Source organism: Limulus polyphemus, unplaced genomic scaffold (assembly GCF_000517525.1).
Source record: "Limulus polyphemus unplaced genomic scaffold, Limulus_polyphemus-2.1.2 Scaffold214, whole genome shotgun sequence".
NCBI lineage: Eukaryota > Metazoa > Arthropoda > Merostomata > Xiphosura > Limulidae > Limulus > Limulus polyphemus.
The window spans coordinates 762705-787536 of NW_013665824.1; the positions used below are offsets into that span (position 1 = coordinate 762705).

A 24832-nucleotide genomic window follows, 5' to 3' on the forward strand; every position below is an offset into this window, starting at 1 on the left:
GTATAATCAATGTTATCTCTCTGGTAGTGATTTACAGAACCTAAATCTTCTTTACATGCCCTTAGAGCTCATCTTCTGAAGGTCATTTGAAGAACTAATTACACCCCAATACTAATCACTTGTATTATCATATAATGCTTGATAGTTTCATTTTATAATTAAATTTTTCTTCTAAACCACCAAGCATCATAATTCTGACTATAAAGTCAGTTTTATAATCTACCATACTGATGATATAAAACATCGTAACTTAAAAAGAGTACTCTCACTCTAATTTCTTTCACTTATATCTCCTGTCCAACAAAACCTTAGTACAGTTGAACACATGCTTAACCTTCAGTTCTTCAAAAGGAATATTTATATTTTGTAAACTTGTCTTCTTATTAACCACTTTAAACATTTATAACAGAGATATTATGGTGATGTCAATAGCTATTGTAATATTTCTGTGAATTCCCATAAAAATTAGGCTGAAATTGAGATTTTTTTTTACTAAGACTAGATGTAAATCTGATTCACTTAACAGCAATTTTGCTTTAGTCTATAAGTTGACAGTTTGACAAGAAAAGCCAATAAAGAGAAAAATGTGGTTTATTTGGTCAACTATACATTATCTGGCAACATCAATCCCTCCCTTCTCATTTTTTTTAAATATTAGGCACCCTGGCTCTTTATGATATATGGATCCGAATATAACAGTATATCTTTTAACCAAAACATGCATAGATCAGTACTACGTAAACAGTTAATATTTACATAATCTCACATTTTGACAAAAACAAGATATTTATGAAACATTAAATGATAAGCTAAAGCTATTGACTGCCTAGTTTCCTATGTAAAACATGAACATTTACATGTAAAAGAAACACATCCCATTAAAAATTTCATTTTAAGTAGAACTTTTTTATTCAAGAAAGTCTAATTAGCTATATTAAAACAGTACATTTTACAACAGGAAAAACAAAAAAACTTTAACCAGCGAGTCTACCAGTTGACAATCAACTAAAACAAATATATAGATATCCACATATTTATATACATGTACTGACAAAAAATCCATGTCAAAAGTGGACCAATAAACAAAACATGAATACAGATAACTTGAAAACATTCAACTGTTTCAGTGCATACACACAGTAAACATATCAGTAAATCCTGTTAATACAAAACATAAGCACAAAAAATTAATATACACCTACCACAACCACTACTTTAAACTTTAAGCATATTATAGGACTGCTTCAAAAATATAACACAAGTACAACCTAAATAAATTTCAGTTTTAATGTTTTACTACGGTGCTGATCATCAATGTTATTAAATATCAAACAATCAAATGGTTACTCCAACAGTGGTTGACATAAATTTCATACATATACAAATGGCAAGGTGAATGTTTACATGTCTTTATTACTTCCCAAAAATGCTGCCACTTGAAATAACTATTTTACATATACAGCATATGTTTGTAATAATACACACATGAAAAATTGGGAAAAAAGAATCAAAAGTTAATAAATTTTTTACATAATATGAAAAGTATACTTCAAAATTTTAAAAATATTGACAACTTTTATATCTTCACATCTATGTATGGAGAAAGGTAACTCTTAACTAGGAGGTTTTTTTATTTATATTCTGTGAAATAACAAAAATGATAAAATATTTTATCTCATACTATTAGAAAGTCATAGAATTAACACATTTAATTTTAGCCACTTATTTTCATTTGATTTAGAAAAGTTTATGCTGTTTTGTAATATTTATAAAAAACAAACTGAGGTAAAATGACTTAATATATTCTCATGTGTATTTTTGAAATTTTCTACAATATATTCAGTCAATGTATATTATTGAATGTCTTTAAATCTGATTTCTTTAAAGTCAAAAGAACCTAGAAACGAAGATGAAATCTTAGTTTTATTTATATTAATCAAAACAGTTTAAAATCTGCCAAAGTAGTAATTAAAAGCAATTAATAACAATAAATCTATACTCAGTCATGATTTTCTTCCTTTTCACTTAAAAACTGAGGTAAAATTGTTTAATATATTCCCATGCATGTTTGTGAAAATTTTCTACAATATATTCAGTCAATGTATATTATTGATGGTCTTCAAATCTGATTTCTTTAAAGTCAAAATAACCTAGAAACTAAGATAAAATCTTAGTTTTATTTAAATTCATCAAAACAGATTAATAACAGCCAAAGTAGTAATTAAAAGCAATTAATAACAATAAATCTTCAGTCAGTAATGATTTTCTTCCTTTTAACTATTGACAAAATTCAAACATTTTATTTTTGTTGTAAAATGCTGGTTAAGATTATCTATTTTTTTGTGGTAGAATATAACTCTTTCTGTCATAAAGAATCATTTTATAGGGGATATCAAATCAAAATTATTCTTAAGTACTATAAAACACACATTTGTGTATTTACATCAGACAAATCTCTTAAATATGACTTTCACCCCACATATGTAATAATCATCATAGTAGTAAGATGACTTAGTTTATATAGATTAACACTGAAACATAAGAGTGGATTTATTTCCATATAAAACTCACCAAAGACTTAGCTGTGACAAAGTTGTAATACTAGTGTTTTGTTTTTAACCATAAATACAAAACTAACCATTAGACCAAGTACCCTTAAATCAATTGATTTAAGCTTTTGTCTACTCCAAAAGTTGCAGACACTGTTCTAGTGATGCAGTATGTAAACCTGTATTTGTAATAAAAACACTGAATTGTTGAGCTTTGGACAGAGAAGACAATTCATGGTACAGAAAGAAAAATTAGTATGTTAGAGTAAGTGTAGTCTTTTTAATCTTATATTTTGAAAAATGTGAGTACAATTTTTGTTATATATTCTTATATTTGCTAGAATGATTTGATTTTATGTGACTATGACAACTGATTATGTTCACAAATCTAGGTCAACAACAGAATACCATCCCACATTCTAAATCTGTGATGGAATCCTGGTACCCTCCAATTAATCTTTGTTTTAAATTTTAAAAAACTGCTCTATAAAACTACTGTATGTCATGTCTTTGAATCATATATAACACAAAACATAAACTTAAATTACAATGTTACACTAAAAGTAGTAATATATCAATATATTTTCTCATTTGAATTACAAACAGTTTTATTGTATATCTCAAAATGAAAGCATTGTGCTATATTTCATATCATACTAAATCACATATTACTATATATTTTACATTTACAGTTCTTAAGGCCAACTTGTTTAAGTATAAAAGAACAAAATAAAAAAACCTGGACTGTTTCAGCTTACTTGATCTTTCTGTGAACAAGCAAGCTACCAAAACTCATACAGGTCAAAATATAATTACATTATATCAAATTATGGACCAAGATTAGACTTTGAATGATAAAAATTTGAACTCAAGTTTTGGAGTTTTTCTTGTTATCACGAATAAATCCAACCTGTTCAAGTTTTTTAACTCTCTCTCTACCTCATTGTTTTTTATTGTTTTTAAGGGAAACAGAATTCAATCTGCACAACTTTTTCATCTTCATAATATTTTGTGTTTAAAGATAAATTTTGTTATCAATTTAATATTTTCCAAGTATTTTCTTTAAGTGTTTTCTCTATATGAGATACCTTGATATCTTTTATCAAAAGTTTATTACGAAGAAATAAAAAAAGTATAATAATAAGATTTTACTAAAATCCCCCTAACAGCTCTGGTTTACATTAAAATAACCTTAAGAACACTTACCTTCACAAAAAGACAGTTAGCTTAACCCATTGACCACCTAATTATCATTTAACTAAAAATAATTTTTCCAGTGTGTGTTTGTGTTAGAGCAAAGCTACAACGGCCTATCTGCTGTGTCCCATCACTGGGGATCAAACCCTGGATTTTAGAATTGTAAGTTCATTTACTGGGGGTCATTTTTCACTGTCAAAAACCTCTGAATGATTTTAAAATAGATTTACACTAATACAAAGGAAAAATATGAATGAAATAAATTATTTTCCAATCACATTGAAAAGTTTATATTAACTAGATGCTACTTTAGTGAAATAAAGGAACAGAATAAAAAATGTAAGCCTACATTGTCAAAATAATGTCAATAGTCATGCTGGCTACACAGTACATTATCGTAATTTTAAATCAAACATACACAACTTGTACATTTCACATAAATAGCACAATAGTCAGAACAAGATTACCTTGAAAAAAAAATAATTTTATCTCATAACATTGTGCTGTAACTCATATGCAATTACTGACATTATGGAAATGCCTTAACTTAATAACTTCAACAAGCTGGGATATGGAAAAGGATTATGTCTATTCTGTATGTACAATTCAATTCCAGAAAAACAGTGTAACTAGAAAAACTGCTATAATGTGAACCTAATTCAGAATGTCTTACATAATTTTTAAATTGAGTGAAAATGACCACTCATTTAAATCATTTTAGTATGAATGTGATATACATGAGCTAAGTTGTCTAAAGGTAAATATGCAGACTTTTTAATATTTTATGTACTGGTACAACATTGTCTTGCAGATGATTATGATACAACTAATCACTGAAACCTGTACCACCCATTTTATCATTTGGTAAAAAAAACTTCTTTGGCAACAATACTTCAAAGTTGAATAAGACCATTTACATACCTTGTTTTAAAAAAACTGTTACAAGATTTTTTGTAGTCATTTAATAAACAAAACTTATAAAGTAAGTCATGCACAAAAATTGGTATAACTTCTCGAGCAACTTGCAATTTGAGATCTCTTCAAGTTATTTTCTCCAACTTCTCTTCACATCTTAAAATTAAAAAAGAAAAAAAGAAGGATTTAATACTTAATAAAATTTATAAGTGATTCTGTATCAAATCAACTAACCTATAAAACTCCATACCTTCTCCAAATTTACTAAAATTAAGCATGCACTTTGATATTAATTAAAATAATGCTATATGGAATATTTTTGGTTACTCAGTGAAATTATATGGAAGATATAAATAATGGAATACAAGATCAGTTTTTGATTCAAATTTCAACAAAATTCTTTTCAAAAAAGTTACAAAGCTCATTTTAAACCTTATTTGTTACTATCATTTGTATTGGTATAAGGATTAAAAAGTTAATATATTCCACATGACTACCCAGATGAAAAATGACTTCTTTCTGACCCTGATCCCTAAAATAAATATATTCATGATTTCACAACTCACAAAGAAGAGTTAGCTTGAGGAACAAATATTTTTAGACATGGCCATGTTAGTATTTAACAGTGAATGAATTTAACGATTTCCCTTGGCTCCTGTTGTAAGACACTATCTAAAATAGTAGCATACAGATAGCAAGTCCTAATTCAATGTGTAGTTAAAACATTTTGCTTAGTTGAGAATTCTTAGTGTGTGTGTGTGTGTATGTGTGTGTATATTTCACATAATTGATTGTATTTTTCAATTTATAAAACTCTGTGGTTGAATAAACATTCATGACTCTTCAAATATTGGTAATGTAACATTGTACTTAGAAGGGAAGCACCTGAATGAAGACCGTATTATCTAGCAGTGCTGATCATTTCCATGCTAATCCTATTTGCAATGTATTTTGAACAAATTATTATAAAAAGTTTCATATAATTTTACAATTGTTGCACAAATTATAATGACAATGTACTGAAATTCTGGTTAGATTAAACATAGTTGTCTCTGAATAAGTGGAGTTCTAATTGGATTGTTCAATGTTTCATATGTTGACAGCTCAAGGAAGTGAGTTATGACTCACAGCAGCTGTGTAATACATGTGAGCATGTTGACTAGCTTAAATCCTCTATCACTGATGAGCTTTTGAGAACTGCATACATAAAAAAACCCATATGGATGATGATGATGATGATGACAAGAGCAACATGTTGTATAATTTTGACTCAGCTGATAAAAAGGATTATGCTGGCAATATACATCTGAGAATCTTGAGGAGATGGATGAAGAAAACACTAATAAACCAGTAGTTTTACTGCTCTGATTACTGGCTAAGACTCCAATACTGTCCTCCTAATTATTATGGATGGGATTAACTGCCTGACCAGAACAGTCATTTCTTACTTTTCCAGCTACTAATAACTGCTTAACTGTTGTATAATTAGGAGAGGTGAATGATGGTTGAAAAATATATGATCTGATGCTTTTGATAATTGCCAGATCTACCTAGTGAGCTGTATTAACATTTCTCCACAGCAGATAAATGCTAGATACCCAGCTCTGACTGTTGATGATGTCCAGAAACTCTTGACATATTAATAGGCCAAAAGGACTTCGCAATCTTGCTTTCTGAGCACTCAGGTTACATTTTATGGCAAATAGTGTTTAGACAGTTTGTGAGTAAAGTTGTGATTTTACATACAAATTGATGTAACCTCATATATTAGCATGTATTTTGTAGTTCACAAAATATGGTCAGGATGGATGACTGATACAGACAGGGCAATTACTGCTTGTTACTTTTCATGTTATTTCTTGTATATATGGACCAGCTTGTGTATATTTAATTGTGAACAAATGTGAAATATGCAAGAGCACAATTATTCACACAAATAAAGATTCTGATTAGTATATAAAAATATACATGTTTAATAAAGTACACAGCTTAGACCACGTAAAAAGAGAAATATAGTTGCATTTTGTTAAAATATAGTTTGTTAGGTGTTAAACTGAAATCCTCATAGGCATGTGATTTTTCTCTAAAAAGAGGCAAAGTTTATGAGATAATGTAAACTACAAAACTGAGAAACATGGTGGACACTTTGTTATTATTGGTTTTGGTCAAGGAATATTTTCAGGTCAGGCAACTGAATTACTCATGGATTTTTGCAAATTGTTATTTGTAAGATAAAACCACAATTGATAATTAATTTGAAATGAAAAAAGACACAGACTGTATATTATTTTAAAGTAGTTTTGATTTAGAAATATGCCTGATTTGCACAATCAAACAATATCCAAATGTTTTATTTTGATATTATTTTTGAACAAGGCAGCCATTATATATGTTTTATGTTGATTACACTTGCTTTGTATCTGTCATCTTTTCAATCCTGACTTTTGCTATAAAAAGCTCTGATCCTTGGCCAATGGCTATCTTAGCTTTCAACCTCAGAGATTCTCAGTTGAACCTGACCTCTATCCTTTCTATGATAAAGGATTTCCAGTTGTTAGAATAGGAATGGGGTTCAGTCAAACTGGATTAATGTCACAAGTGGGGTACCTCAGGGCTCAGTCCTAGAACCTTTGTTCTTTTTGATTTACATCAATGACATAGATGAAGGGATAGTCAATAAATTACTTACATTTGCAGATTATATTAAGGTTTTGGGTGTTTCTAGCTGTGAAGAGGATGCTGGCTGATTTACAAAAGGATTTAGATCATTTAGTGGGTTGGGCAGATAAATGGCAGATAGGTTTTAATTAATGCAAAATAATGCAAGTGGGTTATCATAATTTGAATTATAAGTATAATTTGGATGGGAATAACCTTAATAGTGTTATGAAGGAAAGGGATCTTGGTATAATAATCGACCAGTCTCGAGAGTCATCCATACAGTATGCTGTTGTTAGTGTAAGGCAAATAGGATTTTAGGTTGTATCTATAGAAATATTGAATACAAGTCTAAAGAGGTTATAATTTCACTGTACAGGTCACTGGTTAGGGCACATTTGGAATATTGTGTTCAATCTTTGGCTACTTACCTTATGAGAGACACTGTTACTATAATGGTTCTTGGGATGGATGGGACATCATATGAGGAGAGGTTGAAATATCTCAAATTGTTTTCTCTTGAAAAATGAAAAGTTAGGGGGGATCTGATTGAGGTGTTTAAGATTGTAAAGGGAATTGATAGTGTTGATGTAACATCTTTTTTTATATTTATCAATGAGAATAGTAAGACTATGGGACACAAATACCAATTTTAGCAAGGTAGGAGTCATCTTCAGCTAAGACAGTTTTATTTTTCTAACAGGTTAGCTAGCCTTTGGATGTTGTGGAGACAGTAAACTTAGGCAATTTTAAGAGGAAATTTGATGACTATATGAATGATAAGGGTTTAAAATTTTATTCTATTTTTTAAAATCATTTAAATTTACTTTTGAGGATGGAACAGTCGAGATGGACCAATAGGTCTCATGTGGTCCCAAAATATTATGTCATGTTATGACCTGATTCAATTGTTATGCCATCAACTCCTATAAAGTGCCCCATAACAGAGTTGCAGCTAATCTAAGAGATCATTCAAAAAGACAAAGTTGTGTACCCCAGTTGCCTGAAAAACCCATGTCTGGAAGGGGGACCAAGCTGCTGCCCCAGCCACACAGCTACAATGCTTTTTGCCCCTAGATTGGTGACTTACATAAAAGAAAAGTTAACCATATCCAAGAAACCTTGGATACTTTCCTAATATTCCATCAAAGGATGTCAGTTTGGAGAAGGTCATAGGGGTGAAGTGATATCCTACATTCAGAAGGGCCACTTCATCATTACCTTAAAGAATTCCTTCCTGGCCCTAAAAAGGATAGTGAAAGATAAAAATGAACAATCCCACAAAATTCTTCACTGCTAGTATGAAGTCACTAATCTGTTGGCTATAGAACCTACAACTACTCCCAAGCAGCTATCTATGGACAAAATGAGGAATGGCAACAGTAAAGACAGGGTCAGGCTACCAAAACCAGAGCTCCACTTGAGGAAGAATAGATTATCAATGAAATCTCCCTAAAACAATTGGCAGATAAAGATCATAAGATCTGCCAGGAGACAATCCAACTGAAGTGGTATTTAAAGAAAGATGAAAAACAGCCCTCCAAAAGCTTTCAAATAGTGATTTTTCCTGCTAAACTTGTGATGGGAAGGGTATTTTTAGTGTTCTTAATTTGTATCACTTCTTATTATTTTATTCTGTTTGTTTTGAGATTATTTATTTGGTGTTATTTAATTTGTTTTGTGTTCAATTTCATCTCCCTCTCTCTCTCTCTTAACCTTCTCTAAATATCTAATTTTAAGTTTGACTTAAATTTTAATTCTGAATTCTATTTTAGATCATTCTATTTTGCTGTAATTAATATCTGAATTCTACATAGTTATATTCCAAAATGAGTTTCTTCATTTTGTAACTTAATTCATTCTGTTATTGGTACTTTTTGTATGTTGCTTTGGGTTAACTGTTCCATATTATACAAGGTGAAACAAATATTACTATATATTCTGTAAAAAAGAAAAACTACACTACAACTGAAAGCAATTTAACTAATGTTTTTTCAAGACAAGTCAGAAATTAAATTTCAATCTAAGTGAAAAACTGTACAATCATTTTTATCCCACCCTTTATGAGTTTTAACTTTGAGATTTATTGTATTTTTTATGACAATAATGACTATCTTCAGTTGTTAATTGATTTATGCTGCTGTTTGTGTTTGTTCTTTGTTGTTGTCCCTTGAAATTAAATTATGTACCTTATTTTCAACAAGGTTTTGTACAATTGCATTTATGTTAAACTTATATTAATGTTTTTCTTCATTACAAATTCAAGCAGTCTCCAAACATTATATGTATCTTGTTTGTCCAGTTAGTCATCATGCAACACAAAGTTTTCTCTCTCTAATTTGATATTGTGATTAATTTGTGTTCATTTTTAAGACTAACTTGATATAATTGTATACAGTTTTATTTCAGTTTTGTGTACAATTTTATTTTATGATTTTTACTTTAATATTTTCAATTAGTTTAATTTATTTAATTCTAATATATTTATTTCCTTCCACTGATTATTGGAGACTGTTTGTCAATAAAGATTCATGTCATTGTGTATATGTGTTATGGTACCTAAACAGTAGTCTAGGGATGCGGTTCTGGAAGTTGTGACTTTGGTAGTTAAACTGTAATTTGGCCTTTAATATCTAATTTCAAGATTCTGGCTTATAAAGGCCCTTACATAAGGAACAGTATGCAGTGCTTATCCCAGTCATTTTTAATTTATAGCCACATATTATTAGGCAAAAAAATCCAATAACCAAACCAAACATGGATTCAAAAATGAGCCACACAGCTAAGGAAATTATACATATACTGTTAATGAATTTCTTTCATGAAAAGTGTAAAAAGTTCATGTTCATTTCAATTTTTAAATTCATTAATTTTATTAATTCCATTAACCCAATTAAACACATAAATACTAATTAATGTATACTGTAAACTTTCTTCTCTTCTTGAGTACATGAAAATGTAGTCATAATTTGAGTTTGAAATAAAAAATAATAAAAACTATGTTGTTATCCACACGTTTTATTTGTACTTTCTTTAATTTTCTTATGGGCCAATTCCAATTCAACAGTTTCCCAATCAAGTTTTTATTAACATAAAAAAGGTACCTGTAATCTGAAACAATGTGTGATAAGATGTTTTTGGTAATTAAACTCATCATTTCTTCAAATGCTTACGGAAAAACAAACATTTCATGCTTCATGACCACACAACATTGTTTATATAAATCATAGAATTTATTGGTCAGTTACATTAGCTAGCTTAATGTTAAGTCGTGTTTGACTGGTTGAATGAATAATCAGTAGCATGTTTACACAATAGACTATGATGGCAAGAGCAGTAATTAAGACTGTCAAAACAAATGTGTTAAACTGTGATTACTACAACAATTGGACATTAATTAAGGGAGCTAACAGCAATAAAACTTTAAAGCACAATGGATGGAATTTGCAGAAGTTTAATGAGACCTGTTTGTCACACAAACAGTGACAGATTTCATAGATTATAAGACTGGCAATAACAGTGAAGAATGAATAAAATACCACATTTGAAACTTAGAGTTAGATTTCATGATGTTTTTGTTTTTAAATAAGTCACAATTTTTCATCAGATTCTTTAAATAATTGCAAATGTCAACTGAAAGGGTGAGCACTGGGATGTTTTTGCACTTGAAAAACTTCTGTACTTTACCATTCTGTAAACAGTACAAATTGAATTATTATTCAGGAAAATTCATGCAAATTTTAAAAAGTGTCATGCAGGTGTTTTGCATCAAGTTGGTTGCCATAATCTTGTGTTAATGAGCTAGGTTTATCTTCCTGATACGTATAATATGAATGACTGTTAACACAAATAATGTTGGATAACATACCATGGGCTTTTGTCTGACTTAATAGTGTGGTATCATCATTCTTGCTTAAGGTTACCATACATGAAGTTTGGCTGATACAGTCCTGATTTTTTTTATGCTGTCCAGTAGATCCTTTACAATGCCTGTTTCCTGGTTTTTATTTCTGTCAGTGATCTGTAATTTGTTTTACTTGTATTCAGCACCTTAAGACACTGGTAACAGGTAATCAATAGATTAAATTTTTTTTAACTGTGTAGAAAAATTATACAACATCTAAGAATGACTAAATATAGCCTTTGCCGCTTTCTCTGAGGTTGACTATAAGGTATTAGATAATATGATGTCACTAGTAGAAACATCACTGAGCACATGACTTTGTACCCAACAAAACAAAGAGTTTTGTTGAAAGCAAATGGCAGGTGCTGTTCTCAGCTAATGGAAACAGAGGAAATCCATGGAACAAAAAGCAGGAATGAGAAAGATGAAATGAGTAAGTATGAGCCATATAACATAGCAGGGAATGAACTGGACAAAGTAGATGATTCGAATCCAAATTAGAGTACAGGTGGGAAAAGAAAAGTAAGGAATTGGGATAAAAAGCTAAAGAACCTTCCCAGGCAGATGATGTTCTGGGAAGGAAGGACCGATCCAGATAACAGATGACATAAGAGGAATGGTAAAGGATGTGGGAAACATTAACAGCATAAATTTCGGAATGACAATGACTGCATGCAAGGAGGGGCGGGAGGAGGTCTTAAGGAAAAAATAGTACAAGGAACACATTATAATGGGTTCAAAAGGAGAACTGGACAGGTCACGAAGGACAACATGCAGATTCCAGTTTAGCAGAACAAAGGAACGTGGCGGATGGACCAGAGAAAAGGAACAGAAAAGGAGGGAAGTAACTGGAAAAGAGAAGACTTTCCAGAAATGGGAGAACAGAAGGTGTTTGACAGGGTAGCCTTATAAATAGCAACAGACAAACCCTGATCAAACAACCAGGTGAAGAACAGAAAGACAGGATGGTCGGAAGCCAAGGCAGATAGACCAAAGTCTGAAGTAAGACCAATGCCTCTGGTACATAGACAAGAAGGAAGGACAAATGTGCAGGCAAGGAAAGACTCAACAGGAGGGGCGAGTCCCTGAGGCACAGGACTGGACAAAAGTCACATGTGAAGGTGGAGTGTAGTAATGTTGGGACAAAAAATCGCAGTTGGAGGAGGAGTGATCAGGACAGAAATAAGGGCAAGAACTGTGGCTTCTGTAAGGGTCAGAGCAGAGGGAACCACCCAAAATGGAGCAATCAGAAGAACACAACAACAAGCAGTCTGGGGAAGGGAAAAGACCAAGGAGATGAGTCTAATTGGTAGGCATATAGATGAAGAACCCTCCAATCTTGACTGAAAGCCCCCCCCCCCCCGAGCTGAGGAGTGAGGAACTGGGGACCAAAAAGAAAAGATGTTTGGCATACCAGTATGTATGTGGTGTTCCCAATCGAGAACACACCCTCAGAAAAACCTAAGGATGAAGGGACCACTCTGTGGGGAGAACCTGGAAGGGATGTGATAAGCATTTGGCTACAAGATTCATAACTCGGGGAACATGACACGCCATAACTGTCATGTTGTGGTCATTGGCCTAGTACATGAAATCCAGAGTATGAAAACACAGAGATCTGGACTTGATTCCCCCTTGCTTGGTGATATAGCTGATGTCAGTGGAATTGTCAAAATGAACCATAACCATCAATCACTGCAGGAATGTAAGGAAATTATACAGAGCCCGATGAACTGCCAAAGGTTCTAGGATGTGGATATGGAAAGTAGCCTCCTCAACTGACCACCAACCCAAAATCTTTGGGGAATTGAGGAAAGACCCCTGCCCCAACCCACCAAGGAAGCATATGTGAACAAATAAGAATCGGGATGAGGGAAAGGAATGGGAGCCCCCACCATGATGAAGTCCCTGTCAAGCTCCCAAGTAAGGATGGCCCTGATCCCAGGTGGAAGGGAGATGGGATGGTCCAAGGGGTTGTGGGGGAAGTTCCATGGGTCAAGAAGCATCCAATGAAGGGAATGCATGTGCACCCAACCCAAGAGAATGAGAGCTTCCAAGGAAGCCCACATCCCTAAAAGAGATAGGACCTCTTGTGTGGAGAGAGAGAGAAGGAGAAGGCAGGGCCTTCATGATTGCCTGCTCCATATCCTGGAGCTGAAGTGGAGAAGGCTCGGCTCGACTGATATGGGAAGTGAAGAGAACCCTCAAATGAATAAGATGCTGCAAAGGGGTCATAAGGACTTCTTCAACTTGATGAGAAATACCACCTGAGCAGCTTCTAAAAGAAGCATGCAGGTGTGAGTGACTGACTGGGCACGGGAAGAGGTGAGCAAAAGCCAGTCATCCACATAATGATGAGTCCGAATAACCAGCGAGTGACGTTGATGTGCAAAAAAGCGTTCCACTCAACAAAACACATATGGAGCTGAAGAAAGACTGAACGGCAGTGCACAGAACTGGAAGAAAGAACTCACATGGACTAAACCAAGAAAAACAACATAACACTGGGGCAAAAAAAAACACTAAAGTGAGAAGAAGAACTCCATGGAGAAGCAAGGTGTCACCAGATAAGTATACAGCTGGGACAGATCTATGATGGGACTCCAATCTCAAGTGTTTTTGGAGACAAGAGTAAAATCCTGGTTCAGTGGGTACCACTCATCCAATTACTGAACATGGGTAAACCTAAGGGGAGTGAGAAATACCCACAGAAAAACTTACCACAGATCTCCTGGAAAAAAGAACAAAACCTAACCCAGTAGATTATGTGCAGGCACGGTAACTGGTGGAAAGTGCAGTAGAAAGAAAATTTCAACACAGAAGTTATATCCTCTTCACAAAGAATTTAACGTGAAAGGAAAAATCATCAGCAGAATGTAAACCCAAACTCGCCACAAACTAAAGCCTGTGCTCCCCCAGCAGACAACGTCGACCCTGAGACTAGTGTCAGAACCATTGTCTACTTAGGGTGGGAATTTTATCATCCACCATATTAACTCTGGAATTGATACGAATAAAACAGAAACATATCTAAAACAAACGAGTAGAAACATTGGAAATCAAACACAATCAAAATTTTGTAGTCACATGGAGAATGAGTTAAAACACACGTCAATACACTAGAATGCCTATCAAGAAAGTGAGGATTGTGCTGGAATGGTAGAGGGAGCTACCTACACTAGTATAGGTGATTGGTGGAAGGTAGTCACATGATCAACACATTTTGCTGCAATGGTGCAAAAATAAAGGGGTATAAAAGACTCATTGGAGGTAGTACCATTATAGAAACTTTCTTTCAGGAATCACTTTGGCAATGTGTTTGTAATGGTAGAGTGGGTTTTTAAAGTATTTTCTCCTGCGTAAAGTTTCATTGTCATTATGATGTTTCAAACTCTATGCCACTTCATTTACAATTAATTTAACTATCTGTAGAAGTCAGGCTCTCTCAACAACCATCTTCCACTGCCTCTTTCTGGAGAACTGAAGAATTCAACATAGAGTTTAAAATATTATCATCTATCTTAACAAAAATTTAGGTAGGAGAAGATTCACAAATAAAATCACTACCATAAATATTATGAAATTAAAACAATAAAATAAGGGTTAACTCAGAAGAAGTCTTGAATACATAATTCAGTTCTAAGGTAGAACCTTAAAATCAGTTTCTCAGTAAGTGTTGAGAAATATATGTAAATGTATTCACATTCAAGCACACAATTAAGCCTTAGCAAGTGCCTAGAAAGAATTATGCATCTGTGACCTCTCATTGGTTATCATGTATCAGATTCAATAAAAAATTATATTTATAAAACTGAAGCATGAAGTGCATAACATATTTAAATAACATAAATATTAAATATATATGACATTAGTATTTTTGCTTAATATTGGAAAAATAAGGGTTTTGCTTCCCCTGATCTAAAAATAAACTTAGGTAAAGATGACAATACAAAAATGTAAGTAATTCATATAGATATTCTTCTTTAAACTACAGAAACTACACTGATTTCATTTATCTAGTTACCTCAACTTTACATTCTAAGTTAATATATATACATATAGTAATTTTACCTTGTTTATAACCCATTTGAAAGGAACTCTGTCTTTTTCTACTTCTTTGTTGAACATCATCTTTAACTTCTGTCATCCCTCTGTGAATTATATCATGTTCTTGTCTTCTATTCCAACTCACATTCCTTTTTTCATTACTCTCACCTTCATTGGTAAACTTAGGCATCCTCATTTTACTTGATTTAGGATGCAAAGAACTTTGTGGTTTAAGCACATCACTAAAAAATCCTGTCCTCTGGGTTAGCATATGTTCTCTGTCATCCTCAGAGATGTAAGATGCATCTAGTTTTTTTACACTTGATTGATGCTCTTCATGCATTTGTGTTAGATTATCCGTTCCAGTAGATGGAATCGGTAGCAGTCCTCTTGTAGAGTCACTACTTCTGATTTCATTTCTTAACAGCAAGCTACTTCTTCCACTGTTAACTGGACTGTCAGTAAAGTCAGGCTCTCTCAATAACCCTTTTTTACTGCCTCTTTCTCTAACTAATAATGAACTACTGTGATTACCAACATCAATATCCAGAGAGGATGACTCTTCCATCTGTTTTCTTCTGTCTCTGTTTTCATGTCTTGATTGTGAAGGATGTTTCTGAAAATCAACCTTACTGTACAAAAATTCAGGTTCCCTAAGCAATCCTCTACCCATGCTTTCATCTCTCTGTAACAAAGGATGTCTTCTGTATTCAATTTGATCATTCACAAGGTCAAGCTCCTCCTGCATTTCAATACTTCCACATTTGTCTTTCATATCTCTTTGATAATCATCTTGGATATCTACAGAATTAGCCTCTTCCATTAGCCTTGAATCTCTGTTATCATCTTTTTGTAAAAAATGAGGGTGTCTTTGGAATTCAACCTGATCATCCACAAAGTCAGGTTCACCCAAAACTCCCCTATTTTTATATTTACTTTCAAGTAATAAGGGACGTCTTTGCTGCTTTCTATTACTTTTCATAAAGTCAGGTTCTTCCATAAATGTTTTACTCTTGCCTTCATCATCCAGATATAAGGGATATATTTGGTATTCGTTCTGATTATCTACAAAGTCAGGTTCTTCAAGCAATCCTCTGTTCCTGCTTTCATTATCTAGTGAAAAGGGTTGTGTCTGATAGTCACCCTGATTATTCACAAAGTCTGGCTCCTCAAGCATTCCTCCACTCTCACTTTCATCTTCTGCTAGAAAAGTGTGTGTTTGGTAATCAACATAATTATCCACAATGTCTGGCTCTTCCAGGAGTCCTCTATTCCTGCTTTCATCTTTTCGTAATAAAGAATTTGTCTGGTAGTCAGCTTTATTATCCACAAAGTCAGGCTCAATCAGAAGTTCTACACTACTGCTTTCACCTTCTAGCAGCAACGGATATGTCTGGTATTCAATCTGATTAGTCACACAGTCAGGCTCTTCTAGATGTCTTCTATTCCTGCTTTCATGATCTAGTGACAAGGGATGTGTCTGATAGTCAACCTGATTATTTATAAAGTCTGGTTCCTCTAGAAGTCCTCTACTCCTGCCCTCATCTTTTACAAATAGTGTGTGTGTTTGGTAGTCAACCTCATTATCTACAAAGTCAGACTCATCTTGAAGTCCTCTATTCCTGCCATCATCTTCTAGCAACAAGGTATGTGTTTGATAGTCAATCTGATTATCAATAAAGTTGGGCTCCTCTAAAAGTACTCTACTTTTGCTATCATCTACTCGTGACAAGTTGTATCTTGGGTAATGAGCATGAAACTCCACAGTGTCAAGCTCTTTCACAAATCCTCTATTTCCTACATCTTCATCTACTAGAAGCAAAGGATGTTTCTGTTCATCAACTTGCTCAAGTCTTCTACTTCTATCTATATCATCTTGCAACACTTGTTGATTTTGGTATTCAATCTGATCATCTGCAAAATCTGGATTTTCCAACAGTTGCCTTTTTCTAATCACATCTTCTGAAAAAAAAATATGTTTCTGATAATCTCTTTTACTCTCAGGAAAACTGGGCTCCTCCAAAAGACCTCTTCTTCTACCTTCATTTTCAGGTAGCAAACAACCTGTCTGACTGTCCATAAAGTTTGGCTCTTTCAGCAATCCTCTACCTTTATCTTTAAATGGAAAAGGATGACCCTGGTTGTTCATAAAATCAGGTTTTTCCAGCAGTACTCTCCTTTTAACCTTATTATTAAACGGCAAAGGATATCTTTGGTAATCAATTTGGTTTTGCACAGGGTTTTTTAGCAGTCCTCTGTTCTTGAATTCATTTTTAAATTGGAAGGACTGTCTCTGGTGTTTTACTTGTCTGCTCATAAAATCGGGGCTTTCCAATAATCCTCTACTTCTACCTTCATCCATAACTGGAAGGGAATGTCTCTCATAACCATCTTGGCTGTCCACAAAATCAGGCTTCTCCAACAGTCCTCTTTTTCTGCCTTCATCTTTAAATGGAAATGGTTGTCTCTGGTAATCAACTTGATTGTTTATAAAATCAGGCTTTTCCAACAGTCCACTACTCCTTCCTTCATCTTTAAATGGAGAGTGTTGTCTTTGATAATCAATTTGACTGGCTACAAAATCAGGCTTCTCCAGTAGACCTCTACTTCTGCCTTTATCTATAATTGGTAAATGTCTTTGGTGATCCACTTCACACTGCATAAGGTCAGGTTCTTCCAACAGTCCTCTTCTAGTTTTTTCATTCAAATTGTTAAAAATATTAGAAGTACTGCTGTCAAAGAAATCTTCATCACTGCCTTGGTGATCAGTAAACACTGAATTTTCTATATAAGCTTCATCACAAAACTGGTCTTCAATATAATCAGTCTGTTTAAAAATCTGTCCCGGAGATGCTATAGGGTCAGAAAGAAGTGGAATTCTAAATGGACCAGGACCTAACAGGGAAGGCTTAAAATCTGCCTCAATATGCCTTTTTGTAAAATGCTGTATAGCAGGATATGATCTCTGTTTTTCTATATTACCTGAAATGCTACTTCTAACATTTTTGAACAAAGGTTGAGAAGGCAGAGGAAGAAGTGAAGACTTGTTCTGTTCCTTGATACTACCTGGTATCAGTTTCTTTTTATGATGCATACTCAAATACTTGTTTTTATCTGTATTCAGTCAGAATAGATACTTCAAATTCTTCAGAATTTAATACAATAACATTTAATTAATATTAATATCATAAAAGGTCTAGAATGACCCAAAAATAACTGCAATCTAATGGTTTAAAAATATCAAGTGAATGAAAAGCTTCCGAGTCTTAATGAAAAACAAAACAATGCACTGTTGTAAGTAAATACTTTGTACATATTTTGATGATGAAATTGTTTGTTGAAAAAACAAATCACAGATGACTTCTGGAAATATCTTGTTTCCTTACTAGTCCATGACAAGATTATATGACAAATCACTTAGCTGATTTTGCATTCTTAGGCATACCTCCAAAATATGTTGAGCAACAGTGACACCAGCCAATCTAACAAAAAAATGATAGATAATTTGAATAGATGTAATAAGTTGGATCATTCAAGTAATTGAAAAAGTTTTCTAGATTTATTTTGAAGTTTTAAAAATATTTTTATACATATTCTATTCAAAAAACTCCCACAAGTTTGCAAGATAATCCATTTCACAAAAGAATAATATTCCTGCATCGTTCATGATAAAACTTATAGCTACATATACAGATCACTATACCTCCAAAATCTAATTACTTTAGAAAATAAGCACCTAATATGTATTATCTTTAGATCAGAAAAATAAAAATTAATATTATTATTATAGGTATTGAGCTAATAAAATATTTAACTTTGTCTTTATTACAGGGGTTAAAAGTTATGTCAAATAGTGGTCTATTATAAACAACGAATTAGACAACAGATAAGTAAGTATTCAGTTATTGTAAAAACACAAATAATAATCCAATACAAGTCTGTACTAAATATTTAGGAAATCAATCAGGCTACAAAACTCAAATGTTTGGAATCTCGTAGAAACTTAGTAGTTTGAATCATATAATATAGTATTTCCAAAAAGTATAAAATGTAGAATGCTATTTGAAAAGAAAAATAATATCTTACAAAAAAAACTTCAGAAGGGGACAAAATAGCTTGGTGGATTTGATTAGCAGAAACTGCTAAGAAATAAATAATCTGATAAACAATTAGCAAATATTGCTTAGCATCTTTTGAATATTAATCATTTTAACATGTCAACTCAATCCAGCACTAAAAGTCATCTCTTTATAAATACAAAAATGGCATGTTTTTATTCTAATAACATTTTTATCCAGCTTCAAACCCTAATATTTAATTGTAACATACATGGCATTTCATGAACAAAATATTTCCTGGTATACAAAGTAAAATTGCAAGTAAAACCAAACACCTCAGCTGTCACACAATAATGTAACAATTGATTAACCAAAGAAAGAAGTGTCTTTAAGATATTCCAACTGAACAAAATTGCCACAAATCGTTTTTCAATATAATCTAGTTTCTATTTTGGTGAGACTTCATCATTCTTCACAATGTGATCTCCTTGGCTTTCTTAAGAAGAAAATATCTGGTGACTTTTCAGCAGTAATTACCCCTCTCACCACGCGTATCATTTACTGTGCATGTCATGAGGTTTTAGTGAGTTACATTCAAAATTTAATTCAACTACTTTTCGTTTATGTTATACCAATTAGTATAGCATAAAACTGTAGCTAATAATCCATATTTTAATAGTATACAAGTTTTAAGTTCTTAGTTTTAAAGGTAATATTAAAAAAAAAATCCATAATCTCACCTAGTGTGAGAAATGTGACATTTTTAACCGCAGCATAGCGGCTCATAGAATGGCTCTGAATTTTTCAAGTACAAACTTTTAGCTCATAGCTCCATCATCTCTTGACCAACTTGAGATTTAATTATATTTTTATACTTGGGATGTCAAACCCTTTTGTTTGATGTATTTGCCCATGGCCAAATTCTCATGGATTAATTTATTCAAATCTTACATAAAAGAATTTCAATTTGATGGTAGGTAGGTAGAAAATATGATGAGTAATAAAATAGAATCAGGTATACGTGCATCCTACACGCCTCACACTTAGTATTGCTGGAACAGAAAAACATAGCCAATAAAAAGGTCTCAAAGATTAATTTACTCTAATTCTGCCTGAAACAATTTCAAGTGCCAAGGCTATTGAGGATTCCATCTTGTTTCTCTAGGCTTCCCTTCTTTTCTAATATATTTATCACCCCTCCAAGAAGTATGAAATTTAATATAAATTACTTATTATAATATTGTCATTGCTCAGATAAAGCATAATTTTTATAGTCTTCAATTTTGTTTGGTTACAAAGCCATCAAATAGAAAATCAGACCCCTCTTGCCACACCCACCTGTCACATCTGCTCTTTCAGGGTTTGTAAACCAATATTTTAACCAATAGAAAGCCAAGGTTTTCATCTATCAAATGATGTATTATATTATGTTGTTTTCTGTACAGAAAAATGTTAATTTCTCTTTCAGTACAAGCTTTGTTCCCACAGGAAGGACATTGATTAGCTTGGATGAATTTGTAATGGCTCTTGTCTCATAGTTAGAAAGCCAAAAAAATTGTGATAGTTATGGGACATTGTTTGCTTTTTGCATGTTATTATTCTATGTTCTTTGGTGCATTTTTTAATTAAATAAAAATTATTTTGTGCACTACTACCATTATAAAAAAGGAGGGTTAAGTGTCTTCAACAGTCAACATCAAAAAAAGGAGGTCCAGGTAAGTATTTTATTTATTATTATAAAAGTAACTAAAATGTAAAAATAGGAAACTCTTTAAGTTAGCTAAATAATTAATAATAAATTTTCACAAGTAACACACACTATCAGCTTGGAGTAACTCGTGGGTAATGTAATTCGGTAGTGTAACATAAGCCACACATTCCCAAAGTGATTTACAACTTAGATTATAATGGTGTGAATAATACTAGTAGTTTGACACAGTTCAAAAGGCAACAAAACAATAAAATTTATATATATATAAATGTATACTGTTAGGAATATTAAGCTACTTAGGATAAAGAAATGTAGTTTCATGTCACAATTTAAACTCATTCTAGAAAGAAAAAAGATAACTTAGATATATTTTAATTGTTTTTTGTTTGGTGGTTACAAAATTGGTCAAATTGAAATGGTTTGTAGCTGGCTCAATTCTAAATGTGAAGTGCATGTGCTGTAGGTATGTACACTAGCTGGCAAGGCTGCGGGTGTAGACCAGGCACATTCCAAACATCATGAACATATTACTACAAGTGTATGTGTATGCGATATGCACATCACAAAGTGTAAATACTGTATGTGCTGTTGGGTGGGAATTTCCGAGAAATTAACATCAGCTTTGGTTCATCAAACTGAAATGTTATGGCACTTTCACTGTTCTGTTGGAGGTCTTGGAGACAACATACAAGAGAAAGGAATGATTTGCACATTATGCTGAGCAAAGTGGGAAGTGATTCACAACTGGTGTTGGTTTGATTTGCAAATTGCAATGCGAACCTGGACATTTTGTCCCCTAACTTGTGACAAAAATAATTAGTTACAAATGTTATAACCCTACACATTATCATACAAAGTACAACAATGCAATATGGAACACAAAAACAACATAATAATACATTAAACTCACCAACAGTTACAACTATTATCAAACTGAATATAAAAGATCAGATAACATAACAAACCATACTCTTAACATAACATAATGTTTAGGGACAACAAGGGACTTACTGGTCCATCTTGGTTTTCCCATCCTCTAAACTAAACTAAAACTTTCAAATAAATAAATAAAAATCTTAAAGCCAGCCCTTATCATTCATATAGCCATCAAACTTCCTCTTAAAATCACCTAAGTTTACTGTCTCCACAACATCCAAAGGCCAGCTAACCTGTTAGAAAAATAAAACTGTCTTAGCTGAAGATGACTCCTACCATGTCAAAATTTATTTGTGTCTCCTAGTCCTACTATTCTCCTCCTTAAGTATGAAAAAAAGATGATGCCTCAACACCATCAATTCTCTTTACAATCTTAAATACCTCAATCAGATACCCTGTAACTCTTCTTTTTTCAAGAGAAAATTTCAGAGGGCTTAATCTTTCCTCATATCATAACCCCTCCATCCCAGGGCACCATTCTTTGAACCCTTTCCAATAATTCAATGTTCTTCCTATTGTTGAGAGCCCAAGATTAAATACATACTCCAAATATGGCCTAACCAGTGAATACAATGAAATTATAACCTCTTTAGACTTGTATTCAATATTTCTATAGATAAAACCTAAAATCCTATTTGCACTACCACTAGCAACAGCATACTGCTTGGATGACTCTAGAGACTGGTCAATTATTATACCAAGATCCATTTCCTTCATAACACTATTAGGGTTATTCCCATCCAAATTATACTTATAAATCAGATTAAGATGACACACCTGCATTATCTTGCATTTCACCTTTAGAGATAATTTTTTTATAAGCCTTTTATGTGCCACTTTAATAATTGTATGACAAGGTCCTATGATTTCTATGACAAACATTTTAGACATTTTGTTGTAGCCTATTACACAGCAAGAAACAGTTTTATTTCCATATAATTGCACTAGACAGTCTCCAAAGTTAACACTGTATCGTAACCAACCTTTGAGCTTTGAACAAAACTTTAATACATTTAACATTCTAAACACTGCCTCCATAAACAAATTTATTTTGTGCAAAGGTACCCAATATATCTATGGGTTTGATTAAGGAAAAAGTGCATCACCTGTTTTATGGAGACAATAGATAATCTGCAGCCAGTGTTTTTTTACAATTACTATAGAAATAAAAACAAACTATTTTTACAGGCTTACAGATCCAACTGGTGGATTATTCACAAATCTATGGTATTTGGGCAAGTTACTGAATTTGTTCTACACGTACATCTACTTTGATGCTGAGATAAAAATAACTGTTAAGCTTTAAAACAATATTTCTTTAAGTGTTTACATGACCTGCAGTACTTGAATATTTCTAAAACACAAGAAACATAAAATTGTAGATTAATCAAACATACCTAATAAACATAATAATAATAAGTTATTAATATTAGCATATATTTTATGTTTCATACTTATTCTACCATAATGCTTGTCTTACGTCTTATATATTTGGCATTCAGTACATTATACTAAAGACATGCTAAATATGCCCCACTGTGCTTTACCATAATCATCTACCCATGCTACATATAATGTTTTGGTGTTTGGTTTTATTATTATACAACTTTTGTTTAAATAATGAACATTATACAAATCAAAATATTGAATTTCCCATGTGAGTGACACCTAATGTGTGATTACTACTCAAACACTGTCATATGATTTCTGTTAACAAGTGAAAAAATAATCTGACATTGCTTGAATACTGTCAGATGAACCTTCAAATACATAGAATTATATCTTCGATTTCCTCGCTAAGGAACAGACCTTCAAACATAGCCCTACTCAGAAAAGCTTCTTGGAATCATTCTTGGTTTCACACCATATACATAGTTGTTGTTGGTTAAACTTACTCTGTTAATGACCCAATAAGAGTGGGAGAAATAGCTATAGGAGGAGGAATGCAGATGCAGGAAATAAGAAAACCCCAACTGTCACATCACTTATAAAACAATGGAAGAAAATTCTTTCAAATCCAAACAAGGGTAAACATTTTCAAATTCTTCATGTATAGTTGGATAGGGAAGTGCAAGAAACATCAACTTGCTTATAATTTTGGTTTAGTAAAAAGTGAACTTTACTGTATATCAGTGATCATAAAGTTAGTGGAATTGCATGTGATGTTTTTCATATCAAAACAAAGATAAAAGTTACAATTTTACGAAATAAAATTTTATAGGAATTTTTATAAGGATATAGGACATAAAAATCAGTAATTTAAACCTACAACAAAATATTTTCAATTGTTTCTTAAAAAACATACCACAATGAAATTATTTCAAATGTTTAAAGCTGCAAAGTCATATCTGCATCACATACAAAAATATTTTTTGTAGAAACTACATAATCTGTGAAAAACTCATCTGAAGTTTCAAACTATTTCATTCTGTAGTTGTTTTGCAATGCAATAAAACAAGCCATACAATATGTGTATTGGATCAATGTACCCAAGTGTACAGAGTTGAGAGATTTAAATTGAAACTGTATCAAAATATACTTTTGAAATTATTTAGTATTACCCGATTTTAAAGAAACAACACTAAGTTGTTAAAATCGCAGCTCACAAGATATATGAACAACTTATGACAAGTAAGAATTTACTAGCATTTACTGCTAGATCTCAAGTGGGTTAAGAGAATATCGCAAACTTTAATGCCAAGCAAAATTCTAAGTGCAAATAACACACTTATTTCAACATTATTGAATTTACATAAGACACAAAAACTTCTAATACAGTTTTAAAACATGTTTTTACTTAACTTTTACTTTGCAGAACTTGTATTAAAATATGAAAGTACTTCTCACACTATTGTTT

General features: G+C 32.4%; 1 protein-coding gene across 1 annotated transcript in view; it reads right to left on the reverse strand.

Annotated features, from left to right (window-relative positions):
• Positions 1 to 592: 592 nt before the first annotated feature.
• The window catches only part of LOC106478476, a 31796-nt gene continuing 7556 nt past the window's right edge, over positions 593 to 24832 (reverse strand). Inside the window, exons 2-3 of the mRNA XM_013939022.2 lie at positions 15295 to 18752; positions 593 to 4817 (exon numbers count right to left, since the gene is read on the reverse strand). Coding sequence (XP_013794476.2) covers positions 4792 to 4817; positions 15295 to 18364 — 3096 coding nt within the window. The 5' untranslated portion in view covers positions 18365 to 18752 and the 3' untranslated portion in view covers positions 593 to 4791. The remainder of the gene's footprint in view (positions 4818 to 15294; positions 18753 to 24832) is intronic.